Here is a 23,928-nt window from a genome sequence, read left to right as displayed (position 1 = left end):
TGAGTTCCCTCAAAAGTAATACAAGAAGAAATATGTCTACAATTTTCCTGCATATGAAAGTAATTTTGAGGCAATGGAGGTAGATTGTTTGGTGAGGTGTTGTGTTTACCTGTTCTTCCCATCAATCACACAGAGACAGACAGAGATACTGAAAGTTCCCATAAGAGAGAGAGACAGAAAACAGCAATAATGAGGCGGAACAGCCAAGCCAGAAGGGGCTGCTGGGAGAAGAAGAGGAATATGGGAAAAACAGATCCTCTCTGTGTTTAAGAATGTTGGGAAATTGAATCGAGGAGTATCTGGCTATTTCATCTGTGTTCAGAAAGAATTATTAGCCCACAATATCCGCAGGGATCTGATGGACTGTCATTCTCCAAGTCAGGATCCCGTTGAGAGCGAAAAACAGGACTATGAAGCACTGAATCCAGGGAAGAAGCTTCCCGCTGTTCCAAATCACATCCAGAGAATGAAGATGGACTGTAACATGCTGAAGTTTATTTCTCCAGGGCAGAAGCGTACTTGTCCTCTGCTATTCATAGGTCAAGCATTTCACATTTCCAGCCAGAATGAATATTTCCTACATCCCATAATATGATCCATCTGAAAGTGGCTTTAAAAGTGATGGGCAGTGTGTGTAAATGAGACGGGAACGCTTCATCACTCCAGCAGCTGTATGAGCCTGAGAACCATTCAGACTTCATTTATGACTCCCACTTTTCTTTTATAAGAGACATTCATCCGCCCGCCTCACCAGCCCATCCACCATTACCAATAAAGACGCCCTCATCCTCACAGTCAGAGAGAGAGAGAGAGAGAGGGATGGTGAATGGTGGTCCGGGTGGGACTTCAGCCCGTCTGCTGCTTCTGAACTGTTCAGCATTCACGTCTGTCTGCTGCTTCAATTATGCAGAGACACGAGGAGGAGAAGAAATGCCACACAGAAGACAGAATGAAATTAGCTTCAGTGAACAGAGAAACACAGACAGCAGATGAGAGAGGAGAGATGGATCCTGGGAGAAGTGTAATGTTGTCTTTCTCCTCTTAAATACACAGACTTACAGATCTAGAGGGGTTTAAGAGTTCATCAGGTAGAAACATTGCTTAATACAAAAAAAAGTTTATTATTAGTAATTTAATTTGATAACACTTTATTTAATTATTTTGATGATTCACTTTAGACAGTATTATAGTAAAACTGGTAACACTTTATTTTAATGCGTCACTGTTACAGTGTAATTATACATTTAAGAACTGAGTAATAATAATTAACTACATGTACTTACTATATGCTTTGGATTAATGTGTGTTTTAGTGGGTGTCACCCTGTAGCCCAAGACTGGTTGCCCACTGAAGCTAAGCAGGGCTGAGCCTGGTTAGTACCTGGATGGGAGACCTCCTGAGAAAACCAGGTTGCTGCTGGAAGAGGTGTTAGTGAGGCCAGCAGGGGGTGCTCACCCTGTGGTCTGTGTGGGTCCTAATGCCCCAGTATAGTGACGGGGACACTATACTGTTAAAGAGCACCGTCCTTCGGATGAGACGTTAAACCGAGGCCCTGACTCTCTGTGGTCATTAAAAATCCCAGGATGTCTTTCGAAAGAGTAGGGGTGTAACCCCGGCATCCTGGCCAAATTTGCCCAGTGGCCTCTGTCCATCATGGCCTCCTAATCATCCCCATACACTGATTGGCTTCATCACTGTCTCCTCTCCACCAGTAAGCTGGTGTGTGGTGGGCGTTCTGGCGCAATATGGCTGCCGTCGCATCATCCAAGTGGATGCTGCACATTGGTGGTGGTTGAGGAGATTCCCCCCTTCTATGTAAAGCGCTTTGAGTGCTGAGAAAAGCGCTATATAAATGTAATGAATTATTATTATTATAATTAGTGATGGATGTAATTATGGAATTATAGTAATTACTATAGTAACTAACTACATGTAACATGTGTAAACAAGACTATAAGTAAAACTTACAATAGATAACTTTGCAACTACATGTCAACTAGCAGTCATTAGAGTATTAGTAAACTGTCTGCTTAATATCTGCCAACACTTTTTGATGGTCCCCAAAAGATGTTCTAAGTAACTTTTCAATTACAAAATATTCTACGAACCCCAACACTATCAGTCTAGTCTTCGAATACTCTAATGAGAGTTAGTTGACATGCAGTTGTAAAGTTATATTTTTAGTAGACTGTATCAAATGGACCTTCGAAATAAAGTTGTAACCTTTCATTTTAATCACAATTATTACTGTTTTTTTCTTCTTTCTACATATTTGTCAGAAATGATATGACATAAAGAAAGAAAAATAGATTTTCCAGATACGCCCATCATGTCATATTGATTTACTGATTAACCAAGATTTAGACAGAATTGATTGGCATATTTTCCTGCTTTTGCACTAACCAGTATATTGATGTTGCTAATAATACCACAGGTTTGCTATAGTAGATACTGGACAAAAGCAAACACAGTAATTACATTTATAGCCAGTCCAAGATATGTGAACACGTGTGCATTAGACACATCAGTCTACTTGTTACGAAACTGCTCCGAGACTCAAAGAGGAGATCCAAATGCAGCTTTATTTGAGGGCAATCCAGAGGTGTAATCCAGTGTACAGGCAAGGGTCAAACACAGATAGGCAGTCCAAACAAAGAAACAAACAAACAAACAAACCAGGCAGGGACCAGAGGCAAAAGAGTAATCCAGGGAACAGGGCAAGAAATCCAAAAACCAAAATACATGAAACCAGGGAAACGCTCAGAGATGCAGTGTAACACTTAAACAAGACTTCGCGGTGAGTGAATGAATGAACATGGTATAAATAGACTGAGACTAACAGGATGATGAGACACAGGTGAATGCAATCAGTGAATGAGGTACAGGTGAATGTGATCAGTGATAAGTGATGATGAGTCCGGGCAGTGAGTTATGGGAAATGTAGTTTGTGAGTGATAATAGTCTTATGTGGAGTGCCCTCTGGTGGCTCTCAAGGGCACTCCAGCTGGTGACCGTTACACTACTGGTCAGACGTGTGTTTGTGCTGCGATATAAAGCTTGTATGTGCAGCTGTTACATCAGTAAATGAAGCATTAAATCTGCTCTGCAGAAAACATGACCTGATTGTGCTTCCAGCAACTAAGAGCAACAATAAACCACAACGTCAAAAATAACCCAGAATGAAGCTCTGAAACTGACAGCATCTCAGTTATACACAAATGAAATGAGAAGTTACTGACGTTTTGAAAAGTGATTTCTTTGGATGTAGAGGGTGAGGAATCTAAATGTGAGTCTTACACCTCTGAAAGTGTGTTAACTCACATGTCAAAGGAAGAGGGTGTCACATTTAACTCTCATTCGTTTACAGATTTACTCTCACTGGATTAAAACCTGCAGCCTGTTTGCTCACAGTCAAATCCTTTAACGACATTTCAGGATGTAGTTTCGTGTAGAAGCCATACGGTGTCCAAAACAACACTTAATAATGTCTAATAATACATCAAGAGATCTGCTGTTCACTCCTGAGGGTCCTGAACTGGAAGACGGGACGCAGGAAGAGCTTTACAGAAGATGAACATGTGACTATAAACAAACAGCACAACAAAAGCCTGGAGCTGATACTCTGTTCACCAACATCGACACAATACCAGACACTTGTGCTTTAACACAACTGATGTGTTTCATCAGATCTTGACGAAGTCATGACTGTAAACCGGTTTAACACAGAGAATGATTCTGAAACTTCTGATTGTTACTATTTCAGATATGAAATTAATTTATGGCACGAACATGTTTAATCGTTTGCCTGATTGTGTCACTTTCACCTCAAGCTTGATGGAAGCGCGTGACACGAAAACAAGCTGTTGTAGCTCTAAAGATAAGAAGCGCATGTAAACCGACACGGTTGAATAATCTCACAAACGCTTGTAGCAAAAATACATAACACTCAGAAGACCTGAAGAGGCTTGAGAAATGAACATTTGTTGTGATAGTTTTAAATGGTGAGAATTTGAAAAATTTATTGAAAAGTTTTAGATTTATGCCACAATCCTTTTATGATGCTGTATGTATAATTCATACAAAGGGCCTCATAAACATATTCACAAGACACATTAAGAGTAAAAACACACAAGAGTGTAAAATTGTTTGTGACCACAAAGAGAGAAGATGAAAGAAAAACTACTGACTTACATTGAGGCCTCTCTGGAATAGCGTCTGTCCCATGACGTTCGCCAGCATCCGGATCAGAGCGGCTCCCTGCGGACACACAGTAAACACACGTTCAATAAAGACTGCTTATTTACACATGCATACAGTATAAAATCCAACAAAATATACATCGTTTTGAGCATTTTGAACAGCATATCTGACATGCTGTCGATTACTACAGACAGTAGCGGTTTTTGGCACGGGCGAACCGGGCAATCGCCCGGGGCGGCATTTTTGGGGGGGGCGGCGCCGCCGGTACGAGCAGAAATGTAAAAAAAAAAAATTATAATCTGCGCCGCGAAGCGGTTTTCTATTATCTATCATTTCACTGTGTGGGGAATTGGCAAATTTGCGCCCCCTGCAGCTGAGAAGATGCCGTGCACAGAAGCTGTTTGTTTGAGAAGGGGAAAGGGGAGGGGGCGCGGAGGCGCGGGCGTGGATGACAGTTCACCTCTGGGTCTCTCCCAAATGGAACGGGCAGGATCCATATAGTTATCTAAGTCAGTCACACCTCGACTTTCTTCCAAATAACGCACATTTCATTCATAGTATTATAAATACAGGCCTCTATATTTCCTGCACATTTTTGTTTTTCTGAATTGTCTGAATGGCTAATAAAAATAGGTAATACAAAACGATTACTTGGTCACCACCACCAAGGTGAATTGGTTTAGTCTTGACTTCTGGTCGTGACTCGTCGTGAGTGACAGTATGGGATCAGGGGATATCTGTTGATTGTCGATGTCGAGTGCCAAATAAGAGATGGACAAGAAAGGTCAAAGCCATCAGGTGCCCAATTTAGAAACGAGCGAAAGATAAAGGTATGCAATTATGTTTTCTCTGTATGATTACGGTATCCATGTCATGAACGAAGGGGCAATATTAATTGGTGGGTTTAACTCTTATTTGTTAGCCTTTTTGCTATGATTCTTGCTATGCTTAACAATAATTTGGTTTTAACTCAAACACGAGATCTAATTTCACCATAATATTGTGCTTTGCAACAATACTGTTACAAGTTCAGTTATTACACTGCAAAAAAAATGCTTTTCTTACTTAGTATTTTTGTCTTGTTTCCAGTCCAAATATCAAACATTTCTTAAATAAAGATGCATAACGTTATTTTACTAAAGTAGTAAAATGACATAAGATATTAAGTCTTGTTTTCTGGGGAAATAAATAAAAATTTAGTTTTTGCTTAAAACAAGCAAAACATGATCTGCCAATGGGGTAAGAAAAAATATGTCCAAATTGGGGTGGTGGGTGGGGCGCTCAAAGGGGGTCTCGCCCAGGGTTTAATTCAATGTAGAACCGCCACTGACTACAGAAAATGTACATGAATCCACTTATTATGGAAGTCAATGGGGCAAAATATTCTGTAGGGTTTAAATGCAGAAATGTGTTATTTGAACAGGAAAGTTGTCAAAATCATAATTCTAGTGGAGTGACTGTTCAAGGAGGATGAACTTCTGGTTATGTACATCGCAGAAAAAGTTTAACATTATTTAAAAACAGTTCAGTTATTATGGCACTGTTCAATTTGTAGCAGGTCTGGTTCATCTAAACAAGGACTCCATGTGGTGCTGCTGCTGTTTTCTGCTGTTTTATGAGTCTGTATCTTTTTTGATTTTGAGTGGCTTTGACATGCTCATTTGACAGCATCTAATTCCCATCCCTCCACAATCTGTGTGATGAGTGTCACTTCCTGTTAGCGCTGGGGACTCATGGGATGTTGTGGGATTTCAGAGTCCTTAGAGTGCGAGGAGGAAGAGATAAGGGACGGCCTGGTGTCAGTGTGACTGACAGAGTTCATAACCCAACAGAACCTGTGGGGAAACAGGGGGAGGGGCTTGAGGAAGCGCAAGAGCCAATCACAAACCGGCCTTGAGCTGATTGACAGCTGGAGGGAGAGTTGACACAGAAACTCAAATCTTCAATGGATTGAAGATTCTGTCTGTGTCTGAACTCTGATAGAGGACACAGATATTTCTTTCCTTCTCTTTGTGTCTTTAATGGCTTTCAGATGTTAAGATGAGAGAATATATTTAGGAGCTGGATTTTTTTTCAGTAAAGTGTGTTTCAGTGAGAAAGAGGTAATTAAATAGATGTTGTCTGGTCTGAGAAATGTTTAATGTGCCACTAAAGTCCCCAGAGCACACAAAAACTCTCAGTGTAACAGTTTCTGTCCTCGACTTACTAAAAAACAAGCTTTTAATTAAACTGTTTTTCTTGTGTATGTGAAGAGGCTTATAACAGCACGACTCCATTTACAATTCACAAAGATAAACTGAGATTTCTTTTGCTGGGAGAAAAATAACAAGCAAACTGAGGTGTTTACTGGACTCAATAAAAGAGCAAGTCTATTGGTGAAGTCCGCACATAAATAAATGACTGATTTAGACCGACGAGACTATTGTTTTACAAAGTCATTGTTCCTCTTCTACTGTCTTGCCGATTAAAAAAATTTGTAAATTAAATTAATTTAATGTTGTATAGTATAAATCAGTTTTGAATTCAGTTCAGCTCAATATTAAGGGTTTCTAATCATTTCAATCATGCAAATGAAGCCTGTAGGGTTTAATGAGAGATTCTCTTGCCTTCTTATATGCGATCCAGTCAAACACTCGGTCGATGTCTGTGGCTTCAAACACTTCCTGAGAGATCGGATGAGAACTGGCCAAACCGTCCAATAACATCACCTCATGAAGAACATCAGTCAGGAACCTCTGCTTCTCCTGTGGATGAGAGACTTTACTCGTTTTTTACAGTATCAAACACATAAACATGAAAGTCTCATGAAAGCTTCTGTTTTATTTTCAAAAGTAAAAAATAACTTTGAGCTGCTCTATAAATGAAATTAGAAAATGGTTGTGAGAAAATCCAGCTCTCTATCTCTCATGACTGAAGACTTTATTCCTGCAGAAGCTTCTATAATTCATTCTGATGAAACTTCACTGTCGCCACACGAGCGCCAACACGACACACTTGAGCTACAATACACTCAGTGTGTGTGTGTGTGTGTGTGTGTGTGTTGTACAGGGGTCTTGCTGTCTCTCTACTCTGATCAAATGTCTCCCTGTAGGAATCACTATAAAGACAGGTAGAAGTTTTGGGTCAGATGAAAAAGACCCTCATCATTCACTGTTGTCTGTGGAGAGTCACGATCTCAAATGCAATGAGTTGTTCAGCAGCACTTGAGGAAGATGTTACTCTGATCCCAGGATATTTCCATTTTTTTTAAGGAAGTCTAATTTGTAACTGCTTAAAAAGTAACAAAATGAGACATTACACCGCAATGAGGCAATTAAACTTGCCATGGTACTGCCATGCTTTTCTTTGAATTACCTTGACACGTCATGTAAATACAACATAATATATTACAATAAGTACAGACGCCTAATGTTCATATTAAATGTTTGAATAAACTAATAATCACTTGCTCCAGTTTTGTAGATCAACATCTACTTTCAAAAGATGTTCAGCTAAAATAAACACATGAATGTAAAACCACAATCATTTCAGTAAAATGTGACACTATTTTCCCGTTACTCATTTAAAAGTGGTGGTCAGTTACCATACATTAAAATGAATTAAATATGAATCACATGAAATATATATGAAAGCATTACACTGCAGGTTCATATTCTAAACATCTTCATAATGGGCCCTCTGGCAAAATCTCTTCACTGACTGTCTGACCAAATTCAAAATTAAGCTAAATTAAGATTTTATTATTTTATTATCTTCTCATCTATATGTATTTATTAAATGTGAGTGACCAAGAGAAAGTCAGCAAACTATCAGCTGTTATAAACACATCTTGTTTTGATACTCTGAATGTTTTATTACACCTTTATTCGTTGTCATTATGAATAACTCTTGGCCATTAAAGCTTTTGGCAGCTTGATTAAAAATCATGCTGAAGACATTAATCCAAGAAAGCAGGATATTTCAAACAAGGGATTTGAGCTACAACAAACAACGTATGGAAATAAGTCCAGAAACAAATGTTCATCAAAACCCTTCATAGTTTTATGTCAAAATAATGAGGCATATTATATTAACCCAGTGATTCCTGTTTTCATGTAATGTGTTCAAATCACAATCTCATATTCTGATGTTCTGCTAAAAGCAGATTAATGAAATGACACGAGACATACAGACAATCAATACAAATCAATACAGAGAATATTTATCTGAGCGTCAAACTAAGATTGATGTGTGATTGTTGGGTGACTTTTTATCATATTTGTAGATTTTATAAGTCTATCTTGTATGGCTTTCATATGAATTCTTTCTTTTTGAGCAGCTAATGAAGGGTGAAATGTCCTACAATAGAATTACATCTGAGGTATAATTATCTTTAGATGTCCATGTCATAAAAAAATGAAACATGCTTTGCTTAATGGACTGCTGTAATAATTTATCCTTCATTTTTAACTTCAGAGAGAAGAACTTGGAGGAAGTGCAACTTTTTAAAATCAGTGTCCTAATTTCTCAGGCTATTTATATCATCACTTAAGTGGTCTTGTAGAAGAGAACAGCATGTGTTTCATGTCTTTACTTTCAGTATTTCCTGATGGACAGTCACTTTAAAGTCTAGATTAATATAAGCTTCACAGGGCAATGTAAATACTGTGTCATTCAATATCAATATATGCAATATATGCAAAAAAAAGAATCAATATATGCAAATGAGCCCTTCATGTTAATTCACAACATACATTATGGTGAATGTGAATACACAGAAACAGAGAAAGAGAGAACAGCTGGTGATGTGGAGCTAATTTTATGTGAGTCACGTAGTGGGCAATATAAAATGAGTGCAATGAGAAGAGCTTCCATCTGGCCCATATGCGCTCTCAACAAGGTGTTTATGTCCAATGATACTTCATTTAGATGCTGCTTATTAACGTCTCAACATCATCACCTGAAGTTTCTCACTGATCAACCACTTTAAGGCCAGAGATCAACAGTGATGCCAGGCGTTAAGGTCAGCAGATTTGGAGCAATGCATGATGGGTAACTAAACCTCGCTGAGAGCTTCTCTAGCATGACGGATGTGAGAAAGAGGAGGAAAGCCAACAGTCCAGTAGTTGTGAGCAGGTTAAGGGACCGATAGGCTGTTTTAATGACCTATTAAGGACTCTTGTCAAATCCATTCCCAGAATTCTCAGTGCATTTGTGAGTTTTCAGTTCTGGTTTACACTCCTTCCTCTTGAAATGTGTAATATTATCCAAATTGTGGTAAGGACATTCTTACAGTCATCCTATCAGGGCGCTGAAGTGTTTCCATTTAAACTTATTGGACGAGAAAGAACCAATTGCTCCCTGAAATGATGTTCCCAAATGATCTCTCTGCTTGGCTGATGCTCCATAACCAAGGTTGAGTAGAGAGGAATGAAATACTGGGACAGATGGGATGGGAAGGTCATTATGTCAGTGAGAATGTGTGTATGAGCAGAAATCACACAAGTATTAAACAAGGGTACTATACTGACATATATCTTACTCAAATTAGATAAATATATGAAAAATTATGAAAACTAATGTAATCAACTTTTGGTATTAAATGTCAACAGGGGCTAAATGTATCGCTTTAGACTGCCTTCAGCACTTACTCTTAGCATTTACCACTCTTAGTGCACACTATGTCCAGTCCAGTCTAAGACATGTCAGGTCTTGTGATGAACACACAATAATCTTCACACTAGCTCATAATACAACTGAAGACAGTCAGTGAATCATCATGAGCAGAAGATCCAAACATATTTAATCAGAACGACTGCTAATTCACAGTAACGAATGAGCAAACAGAGAACTTTCTCAGAAATTCCCCAACGTTCTGGCAATTTTCTTTCAAAGTTATGAACAAACATTCTTCCAGTAAGGTTAACTTTAATAATGTTCTCAAAACGTTATCACAAAACATTATCTATACATTGTTCATGCAGTTCAAGTGCATCACAATAGCAGCATTAGAGACCACTGATCATAGATACATGAATAGATCATACAGGTCATAGATACACCTAAAATATAATAATATTCAGATCCTAATGAATAAAAGGGCCTTCAGAAGAACTGCAGGACTGCATCATTCTTCAAAAAGAATGTTTTTTTAGGGGAAGAAGGTGGAAGTCCTGTTTGTGACCAGAGAAAATCACGAAAAATATTAATAATGTTCAGATATAGTGGCTGAAGAAGTCTTTGAAGGTGTTTGACTTCCTCCTGTTTTTCACAAACACTCCTGGATTTTTTTTAAGCACCCTATAATACAGGAATATCATGATATGATTGTGTGTTTGGACGCACCTGGTCTGGAAAAATAGCTCATAATTCGTGGCTGTTATACAACAATTCAGAGCATCACTGAACCTATTGACTCCTGTGAGACGGTGAGCATTGTCAACTGAAGCCATGCTTTGTCTTTCTCCGAACGTGAACCCATCTGGATGGGGGAAATGGATGTGGACGAATCATTAGACCATGAAATCTTTTTTACATTGCACTTTATTTATAGGATTTTGGATTTGCTCTAGTTTATGTATGCCAGCCTTAAAAGTGTTGTTGTTGTTTTTTTCAATGGCAGCTTTGGCACAAATTCCAGCTCTGTGAAGCTCCACAGTGAATTAGCAGTTTTTGTTCAGACTCACACAGAGGTGTGGCACTAATGTAGTTCCCTTTCGAGAGAACTCGCGCTGCGTCTGCGTCGATGGCGCTTTGGGAATGCCCCTGCGTGATTGCATCTGAAGCACTTGTATCAACTAGTACAATGGCCAATGAGAGTGAGCGTTACGGGCGGGTGACGTTACGACCAGGAAAGGATAAAAGCACATCCGTTCTGGCCGGCGTTAGCTTCTGTGCCTCAGCAAGCGCTCTGTGTTCGTCCTTCTGACTTATTTATTGTTGTCTGTCACTATATCAGTCACAAGCAAAGATATTATGGCGAACAAACAAACCTAAGATCGTGTGTTCCTCCCTGCCTTCTTTTATTTACAACACGATTTATGTGTTGTTTGTTTGGAACGGAGCATGATCTGTCAGCGCTCGAGGGCGCTGACTATGAGCATTGCGAGTTACTATCGCTTTGCACGCTCCGTTCCCGCTTGTCATTCTTTAAGGAGGGTGTTCAGGCTTGCGTTCCTCGCAGTACCGGCCCCGTTGTTGCCGAGGCGTGTTAACTTGTCTGGTTGATCTTTTGCTGTATAATTCTGAGGAATTAAATAAGTGGGCTGCATTTAATTTTGAGGAATTAAATGATGAATGCTTTTCTGACTTTCATTAGTTAGATTCATGTATAAGTTTAGCCTTTCATCCAGACCGTGTTAACTTTTCTGGTTGATCTTTTGCTGCGTATAATTTAGAGGAATTAAATGTATGCTTATCTGACTTTCATAGTTAGATTCATATATAAGTTCAGCCTTTCATCCAGACTGTTTTTGACTCTGATCTTTTACTGCATTTATTTTGAGTAATTAAATAAGTTGGACACATTTAATTTTGACGTCAGCTGCAGCTGTATGGAGCAGGAGATGGATGTGGTGAGCATCGAGTTAAGGGAATTGAAGATTCGCCATCTCAATCCCCTGCGTACAAGGAGTTTTTAGAGTTTATAGAGTTTATACTTCCATGTCAGGGCCTTCCAGTTTTTCCCGATCTCCACTAATAAAATTCGAGATCCCGGATCAAACCCTTTCAGCTCGGTTTTTCAGTTCTCAAAATATATGTTTAATAAAGGGTGCTGAAAGAGCTTGGGTATAGGCCGATGCCAAAGGAAGAACAGACGCTTGCGAGCTATCAGTCCTGTCACGGTTTAAGCAACCCCTTAAGGCTCGGCATTACCATCCAGGGCAGTTAGAACTACTATGGCGCTGGTGGGTAAGGCGTAAATGGGGGGCTGCTGGGCGGAGTAGACCCAGCCATTGATAAACTCCTTGTACAGTATAGAGTGTTTTTTCCTGTGCCCCCACTCAGAAAGATTGGGGACCTGGATGGCATTCTCAACCGAAGCCTTTGAAGCAGAAGATGGATCTGAGAACCGTTGTTCCTGCGAAAAAGGCTTCGGCCAAAGAAAGGTCCTGACGCCACTGGTGTCAGACCTCTGAGGGCAGCCCCGACCGGGCTGGAGCGGTGTATATGGTGCCCACCCCACCTCGGTGCCCTCAGGGGGCCGTTCTGCCAACCCCGCCACCCTTGGCGCCTCGGGGCGCATTGGTGTCCAGCGAGCACACGGCTCAGTGTCACCACAACGCTGCGTAAGAACTCGCATCCTCTGAAGGGGGTTCAAAAACAGTCAGTTTGGTTGTTTCCTGATAGTATGCTTCAGGTCACCGAAGTTGCTGTTCCAATTACACCAGAGGCCAGTCTCGAGAGGCTGGTACCCTTAGTAGACTATCTGACAGAATGGAAGAATCTGCCAAATATATCTCATTGGCTCCTGCAGATCATAGAGAAAGGCTATAGGATACAGTGTTGCTCACGCTAGTGCATCCCGAGCAGACTCTGGTAATGGAACAAGAAGTGGAAACTCTGTTAGCGAAGGAAGCTATAGAGCAGGTGTATTCACCCGACAGAGAATCAGAATTTTACAGCCGCTGTAAGGTGTCAGTCAAACTGACTGACTGACTTTCACAAAATATGAAGTCAAACTCAAACTGCGCTCATAATAACCATTGAAACAGTTGGAACATTATGTTCTTTACAAGCCATTTGGCCTCCATTTGGCCTGCTATTTCACTATTGACTAAGATCGAATACACCCTGGCATCTATATGCCTGTATACAACTATTTCTATATCTATACTCTGACTCTCTTGGTCAAATTCAATGAGAACAAACAATACTAGCTATTTTAGAGTGATGATGCTGGTCATTCTGAGTGACACTGACCAGGCAGCAGTGATACAATCACATTAACAGTTGACTGACCCAACACTGAGAAATCACTGGACAGAGCAACTCAACCCACAGAGAGAAAAAAGAAAAAGAAAAAAAAGAGAGGATCTGTACCTGCTCAGAAATTGCATTCTGATCTTTTATTTGATATGAATCAGATTAAACAAGAAGTAAACGTCCAAAAAATGTGAGATTTATTGGTCTTCAGAGGCTGTAATCAACATTTAACTGTCAAAATTGAGCAATCAAAGTATCTATAGCACTCAAATGCACCGCAGAAAAATTGAAGTTTTCTACTGAATCTTGGCACAAGAAGAAATACTCAAGATCATGTGTATGTGAAAACCATTGAAAATTTACACTTATTTTAGGAGACTGAATAGCATGAAAACCATCAAAACTCTCTCTGTAAGTATGTATATACAGTATAAAACATTGTTTCGTATTAACTGAATTTTACAGTTCTCACATCTGAGCAACAACTCACCATGTTCCACTTGGGAAAGAGGAAATCAGTCCCGATGTACTCGAAGTAATGAGCAAATCCCTCTTTTAGCCAAACGTCCTCCCACCAAACCGGTGTGACTAGATCGCCAAACCACTAGAAGAGAAGAAATGAACCATCAATCATCAACCGAGAAACACAGGGACCATTACAAAAATCCATTTTATGTTCACCGGCAAACAATTATGACAAACTTTTGTACAAGAAAAGTGTTCATGGGTAAACTGAAACCAAACTTTATTTGGACAAAGCATCAGGAAAATATACACTCTCCTCTTCATCCAATATCAGCAAAAGCATATTTCATCTGGTGGCAAACACATTTTATTAGAAAACTCCAATACCGCAGAAAAATAACTCTCTTCCTTCAGAAGTAGAAGTACAAACAAACACTTCTAATAAACATTTGCACTCTGGTTCAACAGAAAAGTTGTTCACAAACGGCTTCACAGAACATTGAGAACCCGGCTGAGCTTTTGAACTATGATTAATAGCGGCCTAAACAATCAATTACCTACAGTTACACAATTAAAAACACATTTTTCTGTTTCACAGCATTCATACCTGGGCGCTCCGCCAAGGACACCTTAAATGAACAGAAGAGAGAAAAATAAGGATTCGATTATGAAACGTCCCATTTGGAAGGTAGAACCTATTCAAGTGATCCCTGCCATTGTGTGTAGATGACAGTGTGCAAAACAGGGCTATTGACTGGAAAAGATGCAACAATGCAGTTGTGAATGAGCTGGATATTTTCCACAGGCTCTGAGGCTCAAGCAGATGTGCTACTGAACGCCGGATCTCATTGTTGCAGCAAACAAACCTCTAGAAGTCAGGCCTTTTTCATCTGAACATGACATGTTGTCAAAGGCTCTCCCAGCGCCTGACGTTCATCTGTGACTCAGACACATGGACTGATAGAAGAGCCGCAGCGCGGAGAGAAACAGCTGTTATCCTGCTCTCAACTCTCTCCTAATCACACATCAAGTAGCTTCCCAAAGGTCTAGTGACTTGTTCTGCCCTCTTCTGATGCTAATGTAGCCGATGGTAGTAATTTCATTTGCAGATTGATGGGGCGTGCCTTATTTCACGTGTTTTATTAGGCCTATAAAGGCAGCTTTAGGTGTCTTAGGAATGTGCGTCTCACAGTCACGGGTGATGTCATCTATTTCCGGCGTGGCGCGGGAGTGTTTGTATGGTAAGGAGCGGCAGGTCGCGGCTGTACTACTGAATGCTTGTATCGACTGGGGTTTTTATCTACTCATTTGGCTCATCTTTCTCTAGTGTGGACTGAGGAATCCTGTGGCACATTGTTGCAATGCGTGTTGTATTGGATTGTTTTAATGTCCTGGAGTTTAAATCCCCTGCGTACCGCAAGCAGTTCAAACCGGTAGGTTGTTTTAACTATTGCTTGTTGCACTAAGGGGCTGGATTGGTCATTCTAAGTCTAACTTTTCAGTTAAAAGACATAGAGGGAGAGACGTTGCAGTGGGCTTCTCATCTGTGCTTTGGCGGATGTATTCTCGAATGCTGACGCTCACATTACTGATTCTCGTTCAACATGGGGCTGCAGACTGTCTCGTAATGCAGCACTGCGCTGGCCAGACTGCCAAATTGGATGTGTAGTATCCGTGAACTATATTAGCGTGCTGCTGTGTTGTACTTGCTTTATACTATGTGTGTTTATTTCGGCGCTGGACACTTTGAATATCAGCTGAACGGTAGCCTGGCATGCCGCAGATTCAGCACTGTGTGGCCTACTCTCTCTCCGAGGCCTCGAATGGTTTGAATGACCACCCAACATTCACCATCGTGATATGTTTTTTTTTGTGTCTTAACGCTTTATAAATTGAATTGGTTTATTTGCTTATTTAATTTTTAATTTTTAATTTTTTTTGCTCATGTGAACCTGTTGCTTTACAAATATATGTTTCTTTTGTTGTAGCGCAGTTTCTGTGAATTTAATTATTATTATTATTTCTTGTGAATCTGTTGCTACTTAAAATGCTAATTTCTTTATTTACTTTTCTTTTTTTTTGCTAGTCAAGGTTTCTGTGAATTTGTTATTTACGATTGTATGATATATATATATATATATATATACAGTATATATATATATATATATATACATATGTTTTGTTTTAATTTATTGATTAACAGATTTTATAAGGATACGTGTGTATATGTTTGTATGTCTAAATTGTAGTTTTGCTTCCTCTCCAGAAGTTGGGGTGACCAGGGTTTGTTGTGTGCAGGGCTCTCAAGTGGGGTTGAGTCACTCATTTCGGTCTTTTGTCACGCACTCCCGCCACACATTGTATTTCTCACGCGGAAAAACTATGTATAATATATTTAATATGCCGCAGCGCCCAACATTTCTCTGGCCGGGCCGCTCTCACGGTTCTTCAGGAATCAAGCGCGTCTCCCTTTGGGCTCTATTTTAACGATCTGAAACGCAAGTGTCAAGCGCAAAGCGCAAGTAACTTTGTGGGCGGATCTCCGGCGTTGTTGCTATTTTTCCGGCGGGATAAATGCCTCTTGCGCCCGACGCAAATTTAAAAGGGGTTGGTCTGAAGTAGCTTAATTATTCATAGGTGTGGTTTGGGCGTAACGTGAAATAAACCAATCAGAGCAACATCTCAAATTCCCTTTAAGAGCAGGCGCGCTTTTTCTAAAGCGGATTCCTATTATAACGGCGGATTTGCCAGGCGCACGCGAGGAGCGGTTCACAGCCGAGGAGACCGACGTTCTCGTCAGGGACATTGGGGATGGAGAAACACACCCAAATTAACTTCGGTTAAACAGGCGTATGATAATTTGGGTAAATGTGTAAGTTAGATGTATGCTTTTATAATAAATTGTCTGTCTATCTATCTATCTATCTATCGTAATAATGTATGATTTGCAAAAATGAAAACTGCTGCTTCTGTGTAGATGAGAGAATCAAAGTGCGCGTTGTGCACACGCTACATTGATTATGGCCAAGCATGCGCCCTTAAAATAGCATAATTATGAATAACATGTGCAACACGCCACTGACTTTAAACAATTTTTTCCTGGTTAGTTGCGCAATTGTTTTCTAAACCTGCAAAATAGCATGAAGGAACGTTTGCGCCGGAACACGCCTCCTCTTTGCGCTGAACCGCCCCCGGGAGCGCAAGTGTATTTCTTAGTTAACCGACGTGCTTCTGTGGAGGGAAAAGTCCGCTTTGCAAAATAGGAATGATACATGCGTCGGTGTACAAAGTCAATTGCGCTGGGTGCAAGGAAGGGCCCCTGGAGTTCTTAGTCGAGCCTGCCACTTATCAGCCAATCAAAAAAAGAAAGGAGCTACACAATAGCCAATCAGAAAATAGCACTATTGTATCTAATATTCTAGATTTAACGCAACAACCAATAAAAATAAATTTAAAAAAGCATATCCTGGAATTGTTCATGTGATTCTGCCCGAAAGTTTCATTCGCCCATAGAGGAAATCACTCCGAGCTCCGAGCATCACTTTGAGCACAGAGTAAGTCATGATCTCCTGTTTTAATGTTACAACAAATTCACAACTTGTTTGACACAAATAGTGACAACTTGACTGCTGTTAGAGAATGTTATTGTTTCCCAGATAAGTAGCATCAGTTTTTCATGAGTGTCTGTAACTTAGGCAACAGTTTTACAGCCTGTTCACTGACAACACCTGCTCAGAACAAGTAGTCTAGGCCTAGTCATATTTTCGTTATCACACGATGACTGACATATTGTCACATTATAAACATCTCACTCTCCAAATAGGCTTAATAATTTTATTAGCACTAAATAAATTAAAGTGTATTGCATAGTCGATGTTATAGGTCACTTTTAAAATCATGTCAAATTTTATAATTATATCCTGGCCATGGATGCATTAATCATTGCATATGTCTTTCTCTTTCAAAGATGTCAGGTAAAAAGCAATTAAGCATCCTCTCATTCGCCCTGAGAGGAGAGTCCCCTAAAAAGGCCAGGTTAGAGGTGCTGCCCCAGAGAAGGTCTCTCTCTCTCTCTCTCTCTCTCTCTCTCTCTCTCTCTCTCTCTCTCTCTCTCTCTCTCTCTCTCTCTCTCTCTCTCTCTCTCTCTCTCTCTCTCTCTCACTCTCTCACTCACTCACTCACTCACTCACACTCTCACACACACACGGGAATTGAATAAATACTTTGTATTTGGTATATGAGCAATTATTAATAACAACAAAAAAAACACTAATAATAATATTATTAATGAAACACCCCCATTCCCGCGACCCGTGCAGGGGGAATGTCACTCTTGTCTGTCTTCAAAACTTGAGAGCCCTTTTCGTACATGTGATTTAATGGTTTCCAATAAAACAGTTTTCTGTATTTCACCCCTGTTTCGAGTCCTGACTCAGCCATAATCAAACCTGTGTGCTTTAGTGATTCTTAAAGGCGATTCCCCGGTAAATTAGCCTCCAGAGTGGCATAGTCAGGTATCTTAGAGATGTCGATTTTTAAGTCTGCCCTCTGGGGGTGGATTGCCGGTATAGGCAATTCTCTCCCTGGTTTAAACTTTCAATTGTTCTTGTTAAACCCTGAGAGTAACCACCACGTTGCCACACTAATGACAATGAGCCAGGACTAGATAGATAGATAGACAGATAGATGAATCTTCAGTATATTTTTACTACTCACGTTGTTTCGTTGCTATTATAGCACATGAACCATGATGGCGGCGTGAAAAAAAAAGTTATAATAGATCAGTCTGGATTTCTGACAGTTTTGTGTTTGTGCCTGATTAAGCAGTTCAACAAGAATGTCAATGAACAGTACGAACCGTGAGACCCTCGCTCAATTACGCCTTCAACAATGTCTGTGAGAAGAAAGCTGAAACAGAGGGATTCTGCAGCCCTCCTGCTTCATTAACAGATACGCTGACGGGATTCATGCAGGGAAGAGTTCACTCTGTACCTCTATACTGCAGCATATACTGTACATTTGAGGCAGGAGAAAACCTTCAACGGCATAATTAAAAAAACAAAAAAACTTTAGACATGAAACACACCAAAGCAGCTGAGAATCACTCTGAAGCCTTCAGCCAAACGGGCAGTCGTGTACTTGCAGTAAAAGCCTGAATAATTGAGTTTAAATGTCCTTCATTGACATTTAACAAGGAGGTTTAGACAAGTTGTGTCTGCTGGATCAGGTTTGTGACTGCAGGGCAAAGGTCATTGCTTTCTCAACTGGAAAACCACAAGAAAGAAGTCCTGAAGCTGTAGTACAAGTTCAAATGTTATACGGACCATTGAATGAAACATGCATCTCTTGCACAAGCATCATTGTTTAAAAAATCCGTTACAAAAAAAGGAAGTATGCTTCAAGTTCGTTTTAAGTAGCTTATATTTTGCAAGTATATAATTAATGAATTAATCACACTAATATCAATGTTCTATTAGTACAGTTGTAAGTGAACCATTTAAATATTTTCTGGGGGGAAATTGGCTTTTTAAGTGTACTTTGAATATTGAACTGTTGATTATAAACATATCATTCAATACTGCAAAGTATATATATATCAAAAAAATATTTTACCTACTATTTGAGTGAAGATATTTTTGTACAGTATTTTATTTTTTGCTTAACACCATGTTAAAATCACATTCTAGTGTAGGGCTATTCAATTAAAGTTCCAAGAGGCCCAGTCTTGGACCAGCCCATATTATCTTGCCAGCAGAGGTTCAGACAATACTTTTTTGGAACAGTTATACATTTCAATCAGGGCAGCAGTAATACTTTATAATAATAATAATAATAATAATAAAATCCTAAACACTCAAAATAGTCATCAAAGATGAGAATCTTGGAGAATCTTGGTGCCAATCTAGCACTGATGTGGCACTTAACGTCTTTAGCGGGAGAGAGAAACAACGTACACAGAGCTTTAATGGAATGCGTTTGGCTCTGCAGTCCTGATGGAACCAAGCTATCCAGCGTCCAGAACCAGATCACGGTCCACTATATGAATTCTCATGCTCTTTACTTTAACTGAGTTAAAGGTGCAGTATGCTATTTCTCAAAGTCGTTGCTGAACATTGTTGATATTTGAAATCAACCCAAACAAACACAACCCTCTCTTCATTGCTCCGCCTCCAAAGCACACCCTCCAATCCTAACCGCCCTGCTCCGAGTCAGTCTCGAACCCTGATTGCTGGCATGAGAGGCTGGTGCACTAACAAGGACGCTAAACAGTAAACAATGCATTCTTTAGCAGTCATCAGCCTGCACAACTCTCACTAACTGGCCTCCGCTACACACGCAATGCAAGAGTGGATGTCTATGTATCGTGGCAGAAGCACAACAAAATAATGCTTCACGAAAAATAAAGCAATGATAAACGAATGACAAGGAAGCACAAAAAATTAACATACATACACAAGAGTTCGTTGTTAGCTGCCAACAGCACAGCAGCTCCAAATAAACAGTGACACTCAAATGAATCTGTAAATTTGAATCTCTGTAAACCTGAACTGGAACTGGAAATTGCTCCATTTCACAATAAGAGAATTTAAAACCATCTGTTTTAGTGACAAAATTCATTTATTAGTCAGAATTCAGAGTGAGAGGTCTGAAAAATAAATGTGAAATTAGTGTGAAATTAGTTTACGGATGCTGTCTTTTATAAATGAGCACAGAATAAAACACCAGCCAACAGACGTGAGTCATTTAGACAAGACTCACTTCCACTGACAGACTCAGCCATTTATCCTCATATGTAATATCTAAATGTGTTTTTATTTTAAAGCAACTGTGACGTATGAGAACTGAAGCCTCACTCACCAAACATATTCATATCCAGAGGGCAGAATGTCACCTCTCCAATTTGTGGGAAAATAAGAAAACTCAACATCAGCTGCATCGGCCTCTATTAGGCTTGTTTTATTGGCTGAATAACTGCATATGAAGGACTGTGGCAGCTTCATTTAATTCTGAGAGGCTGAAATGAGATAAGAAATTAACAGTGATTGAGCGTCTGTGACATATAAACCCCATCGCTGGCAGCGGCAAATCTATTAACAATCCGCTGCTACAGTATATGACATTAAAATGAGGCCAGGAGAGTCCACAGGATAAACCTATACAATAGAAAACAGCGTCTATCATCTACTAATCAAATCTCTACTGGCAGTCCGCGAGAGCGACGAGATACAGATGCAATTTATCAGAAGCCGTCACTTTGTTCGTGTTATTAGTACTTGCTCAGACAGACTTTTTAATGTATGACAGAATATGTGCTGGATGAGGACTGATCTAATACTTTCAAAATAAAGGAGCCAATCAATATGTCAGATAAGCACAAGCCCTGCCCACTCTGACGCTCTGAGCTCAGTCAAGGTAATTTACAGTGGAAAAGTGTGCTATTTAACTCTATATGAAAATGATGGGCATGAGACTGAAGCAGAGAAAAAGTTTGAATAGAAAAAATGGCATCTTAATTACCATAAAAAACATAAAGATGAGCAGAAGCTCCAGAGAGCTGCGACACAACAGGGTGAAACAGCCTGAGGTGAATTCAATACGCGTGACGTCTAATCTGTTTTTTACTCTCTCTGTCTCTCCCCTTTTTCTTTTTATACGCGCACTTACTCACACATGCACACTTGTGTTTAAAAATAATTTCAACAAACTACATGCAGTTAGCATCAACACGCTTTCATGGGAATTCGTAACTATTTTAGTGGTGTGTCCCAATTCGCGTAATTATGCACTATTAAGCCGTTTTGTAGTATAGATAGTACGAGTAGTGTGTTCATAAAAATTCCACACAAAAAAAAGTACACAGCTGATGCACTTAATTAACCGAAAAAATTAAGTGTGGAATGTTGGACACTTCAAGCACTCAAATGTCACAGCTTTAATTACGTAGTGGAGGGGGAGGGGCTACCAAACTCTGATGTTGAATGACAAAATAACCTTATAAAATTGTTACACTACACAATTTAGTACAAAGTGTAAGTACATAAGTTACATCCCAAATAATTCACTATACACTATGCACTTATACACTATGTACTTACGCACTATGTACTCAACTGTGTAGTGTATGAATTTTATACGGTTATTTTGTCATAGCTGATAGCCCCTCCCCTTCCGCTACGTAATTAAAGTTGCAACAGTTGAGTGCACGAGGTGTCCAACATTCCACACTTTGTTTTTTCTATTAATTTAGTGTATCATCCAGGTATTTAAACTGCACTTTTTCTTTTTGGAATTTTCAGTGTGATCACACTGCTCCCACTATACTACAAAACGTCATAGAACAGTTCATAAGTTTGCGAATTATACATGCATAGTGTATAGTGCATCATTTGGGACACAACTATACACTTAAAATGAGAACCTTAACTACCCATTTTTATTGGTTAATTCACTATAAACTGGGACTGGACTATCTGTTTGAACAACCAATGTTGATACTCCATTGCAAAAAAAAATATGATTTGTGCTTGACTTTCATACTATTTTTATGAAATAGTGTACAATTCAGTACACAACACGTATACATAAATAAACTAGCTAACACTTTACTTCGATGGTGCACTTTAGACATTCTAGTAGCCTACTGACTATAAATATTTGTTTATATTGTTAACTTACTTTTTATACAAACCTGAACCCTAACACATAACCCTAACCTCAGTCTACTACAGTCTACTTATACTCGAATGAGAGTTAGTTCACATGTAGTTACAAAGTTACTTATAGTTAGTAGTCGTATCTTGACTACTAACTTGTAGTAGTTTTTAAACTTGTAGTTAAGTAGACCACTGAAATAAAGTGTAACCATAAACTACAATAAAATGTAGTCAAATGACCTAAAATCGACTGGAATCTACAATAATGATTGGTATTTTTTTAAACGAATGGGAACTAACATTCTGTTGTGGCAAATATTACTCAAACTGAGCTCTGACTGTAAATTCTGGTGTATTCAATTGGCACTTCAGTACACATTATGCACATATGCACAGTATATACTGCATCCATCTTTTGAATATAGTGTCAATCATATAACAGTACACTATTTCAAACATATAGAGTTTGAATTCAAAGATAAAGATACTCTTTTCTATTGTTTAAATCCGTAGGGTGCAGCACAAAGCTGTATGTTAAGATCTATAATATTTCTGAAGCACAAACACTTTTACAGCGTGTTGTACGCATAGATAAATGTGAATTCAGTGGGAATGCCTACTGCAAGACATTGGACATACTTCAGTTTTCTACCTGTAAACATCATCACTAGACAACATTATAGTTCCAGCCTCCACAGCTGCTTCTTTTCAATTATTCTTGATCGTAAAACAGGGCTTTATGTGCAGAGAACAGCCTGATCTGGGTTACTCTCATGAATTCCAGCTCTAAAACGATCAAATATGCACATTATTGCTGTTTCTGAAATAATATCATGATTTCATGCTCCCTGTGAGAGTGTTTTACTGTACAAGGTTCAGACTGAGTTCAGACAGAGCTGAATTATCTGTGCAGAAATGAGAGATGAGGGGATTGTTTTCTTTTATTTCCTTCTCCCTAAAACGAAAACAAAATAGAAAAAACAAACAAAAAGAAAAGAGGAAAGAACTGCAGACATGCTGTATCATCTTTGAGCTAGACCACAATGCAGAGCTGCGATTCAGCAGTATATGAGGAAGACTATTCAAGAGATGAATCCAGAACAATACTGAGAACGCAGAACATCTCCAACACGCTCATCAATAATCCGCCATAACAAAAGGCACTAAAATCCAAGGTTCTCAGCAACATAAGAGCTGCAAACAAAGGCTGGTGAAAAATGAGCACATGCAATGAATAATTCCAACGTTTCCTTTACAATTCATGCCGATGATGCATTTGTGGTCTTAAAGTCCCTTACTGAACATTATTTTAATGGCAAAAGAAAAAAAAAATCACTTTTAACCCAGACTGCTTGTTTCTGCAATGATGCAAAGACACAGAAAATAGGTTATTTAACACAAGAAAGGCTTGTGCATGCGCAAAACACTGTAGATAGAGATAGAAAAAAAACAGAAAGAAAGAAGGATGGAGAAAGGAAATCTTTACTTTCACAATCCCAATGGAGGTGATGCATAAAGCTCTTTTTATAAGAGCTGTGCATCAAATTCTCCAGATGTCCAATTACATCTGCTGCTGTTCTGCCCTTTAACTCAACAACTGACCATCTTCACACTCTCTGTTACTCTCGGACTCCCGGAGTTTTTCTCTTTCTGCCTTTCTTTCTCTGTCTTCTGCAATTAGATAATGAAAAGATGTCTGAGAGGT

The 23,928-nt window shown here is 39.3% G+C and overlaps 1 protein-coding gene across 1 annotated transcript in view; it reads right to left on the bottom strand.

Moving 5' to 3' along the window:
- The window catches only part of LOC309497858 (thyrotropin-releasing hormone-degrading ectoenzyme-like), a 154,176-nt gene that overhangs the window by 54,914 nt on the left and 75,334 nt on the right, over positions 1-23,928 (bottom strand). Inside the window, exons 5-7 of the mRNA XM_082168202.1 lie at positions 13,595-13,708; positions 6,807-6,944; positions 4,192-4,257 (exon numbers count right to left, since the gene is read on the bottom strand). Coding sequence (XP_082024328.1) covers positions 4,192-4,257; positions 6,807-6,944; positions 13,595-13,708 — 318 coding nt within the window. The remainder of the gene's footprint in view (positions 1-4,191; positions 4,258-6,806; positions 6,945-13,594; positions 13,709-23,928) is intronic.

Source organism: Leuciscus leuciscus, assembly GCF_965113295.1.
Source record: "Leuciscus leuciscus genome assembly, chromosome: 4".
Classification (NCBI taxonomy): Eukaryota; Metazoa; Chordata; class Actinopteri; order Cypriniformes; family Leuciscidae; genus Leuciscus; species Leuciscus leuciscus.
Note: the sequence above shows the minus strand (reverse complement) of the source record. Positions and strands in the feature narration are given on the sequence as shown.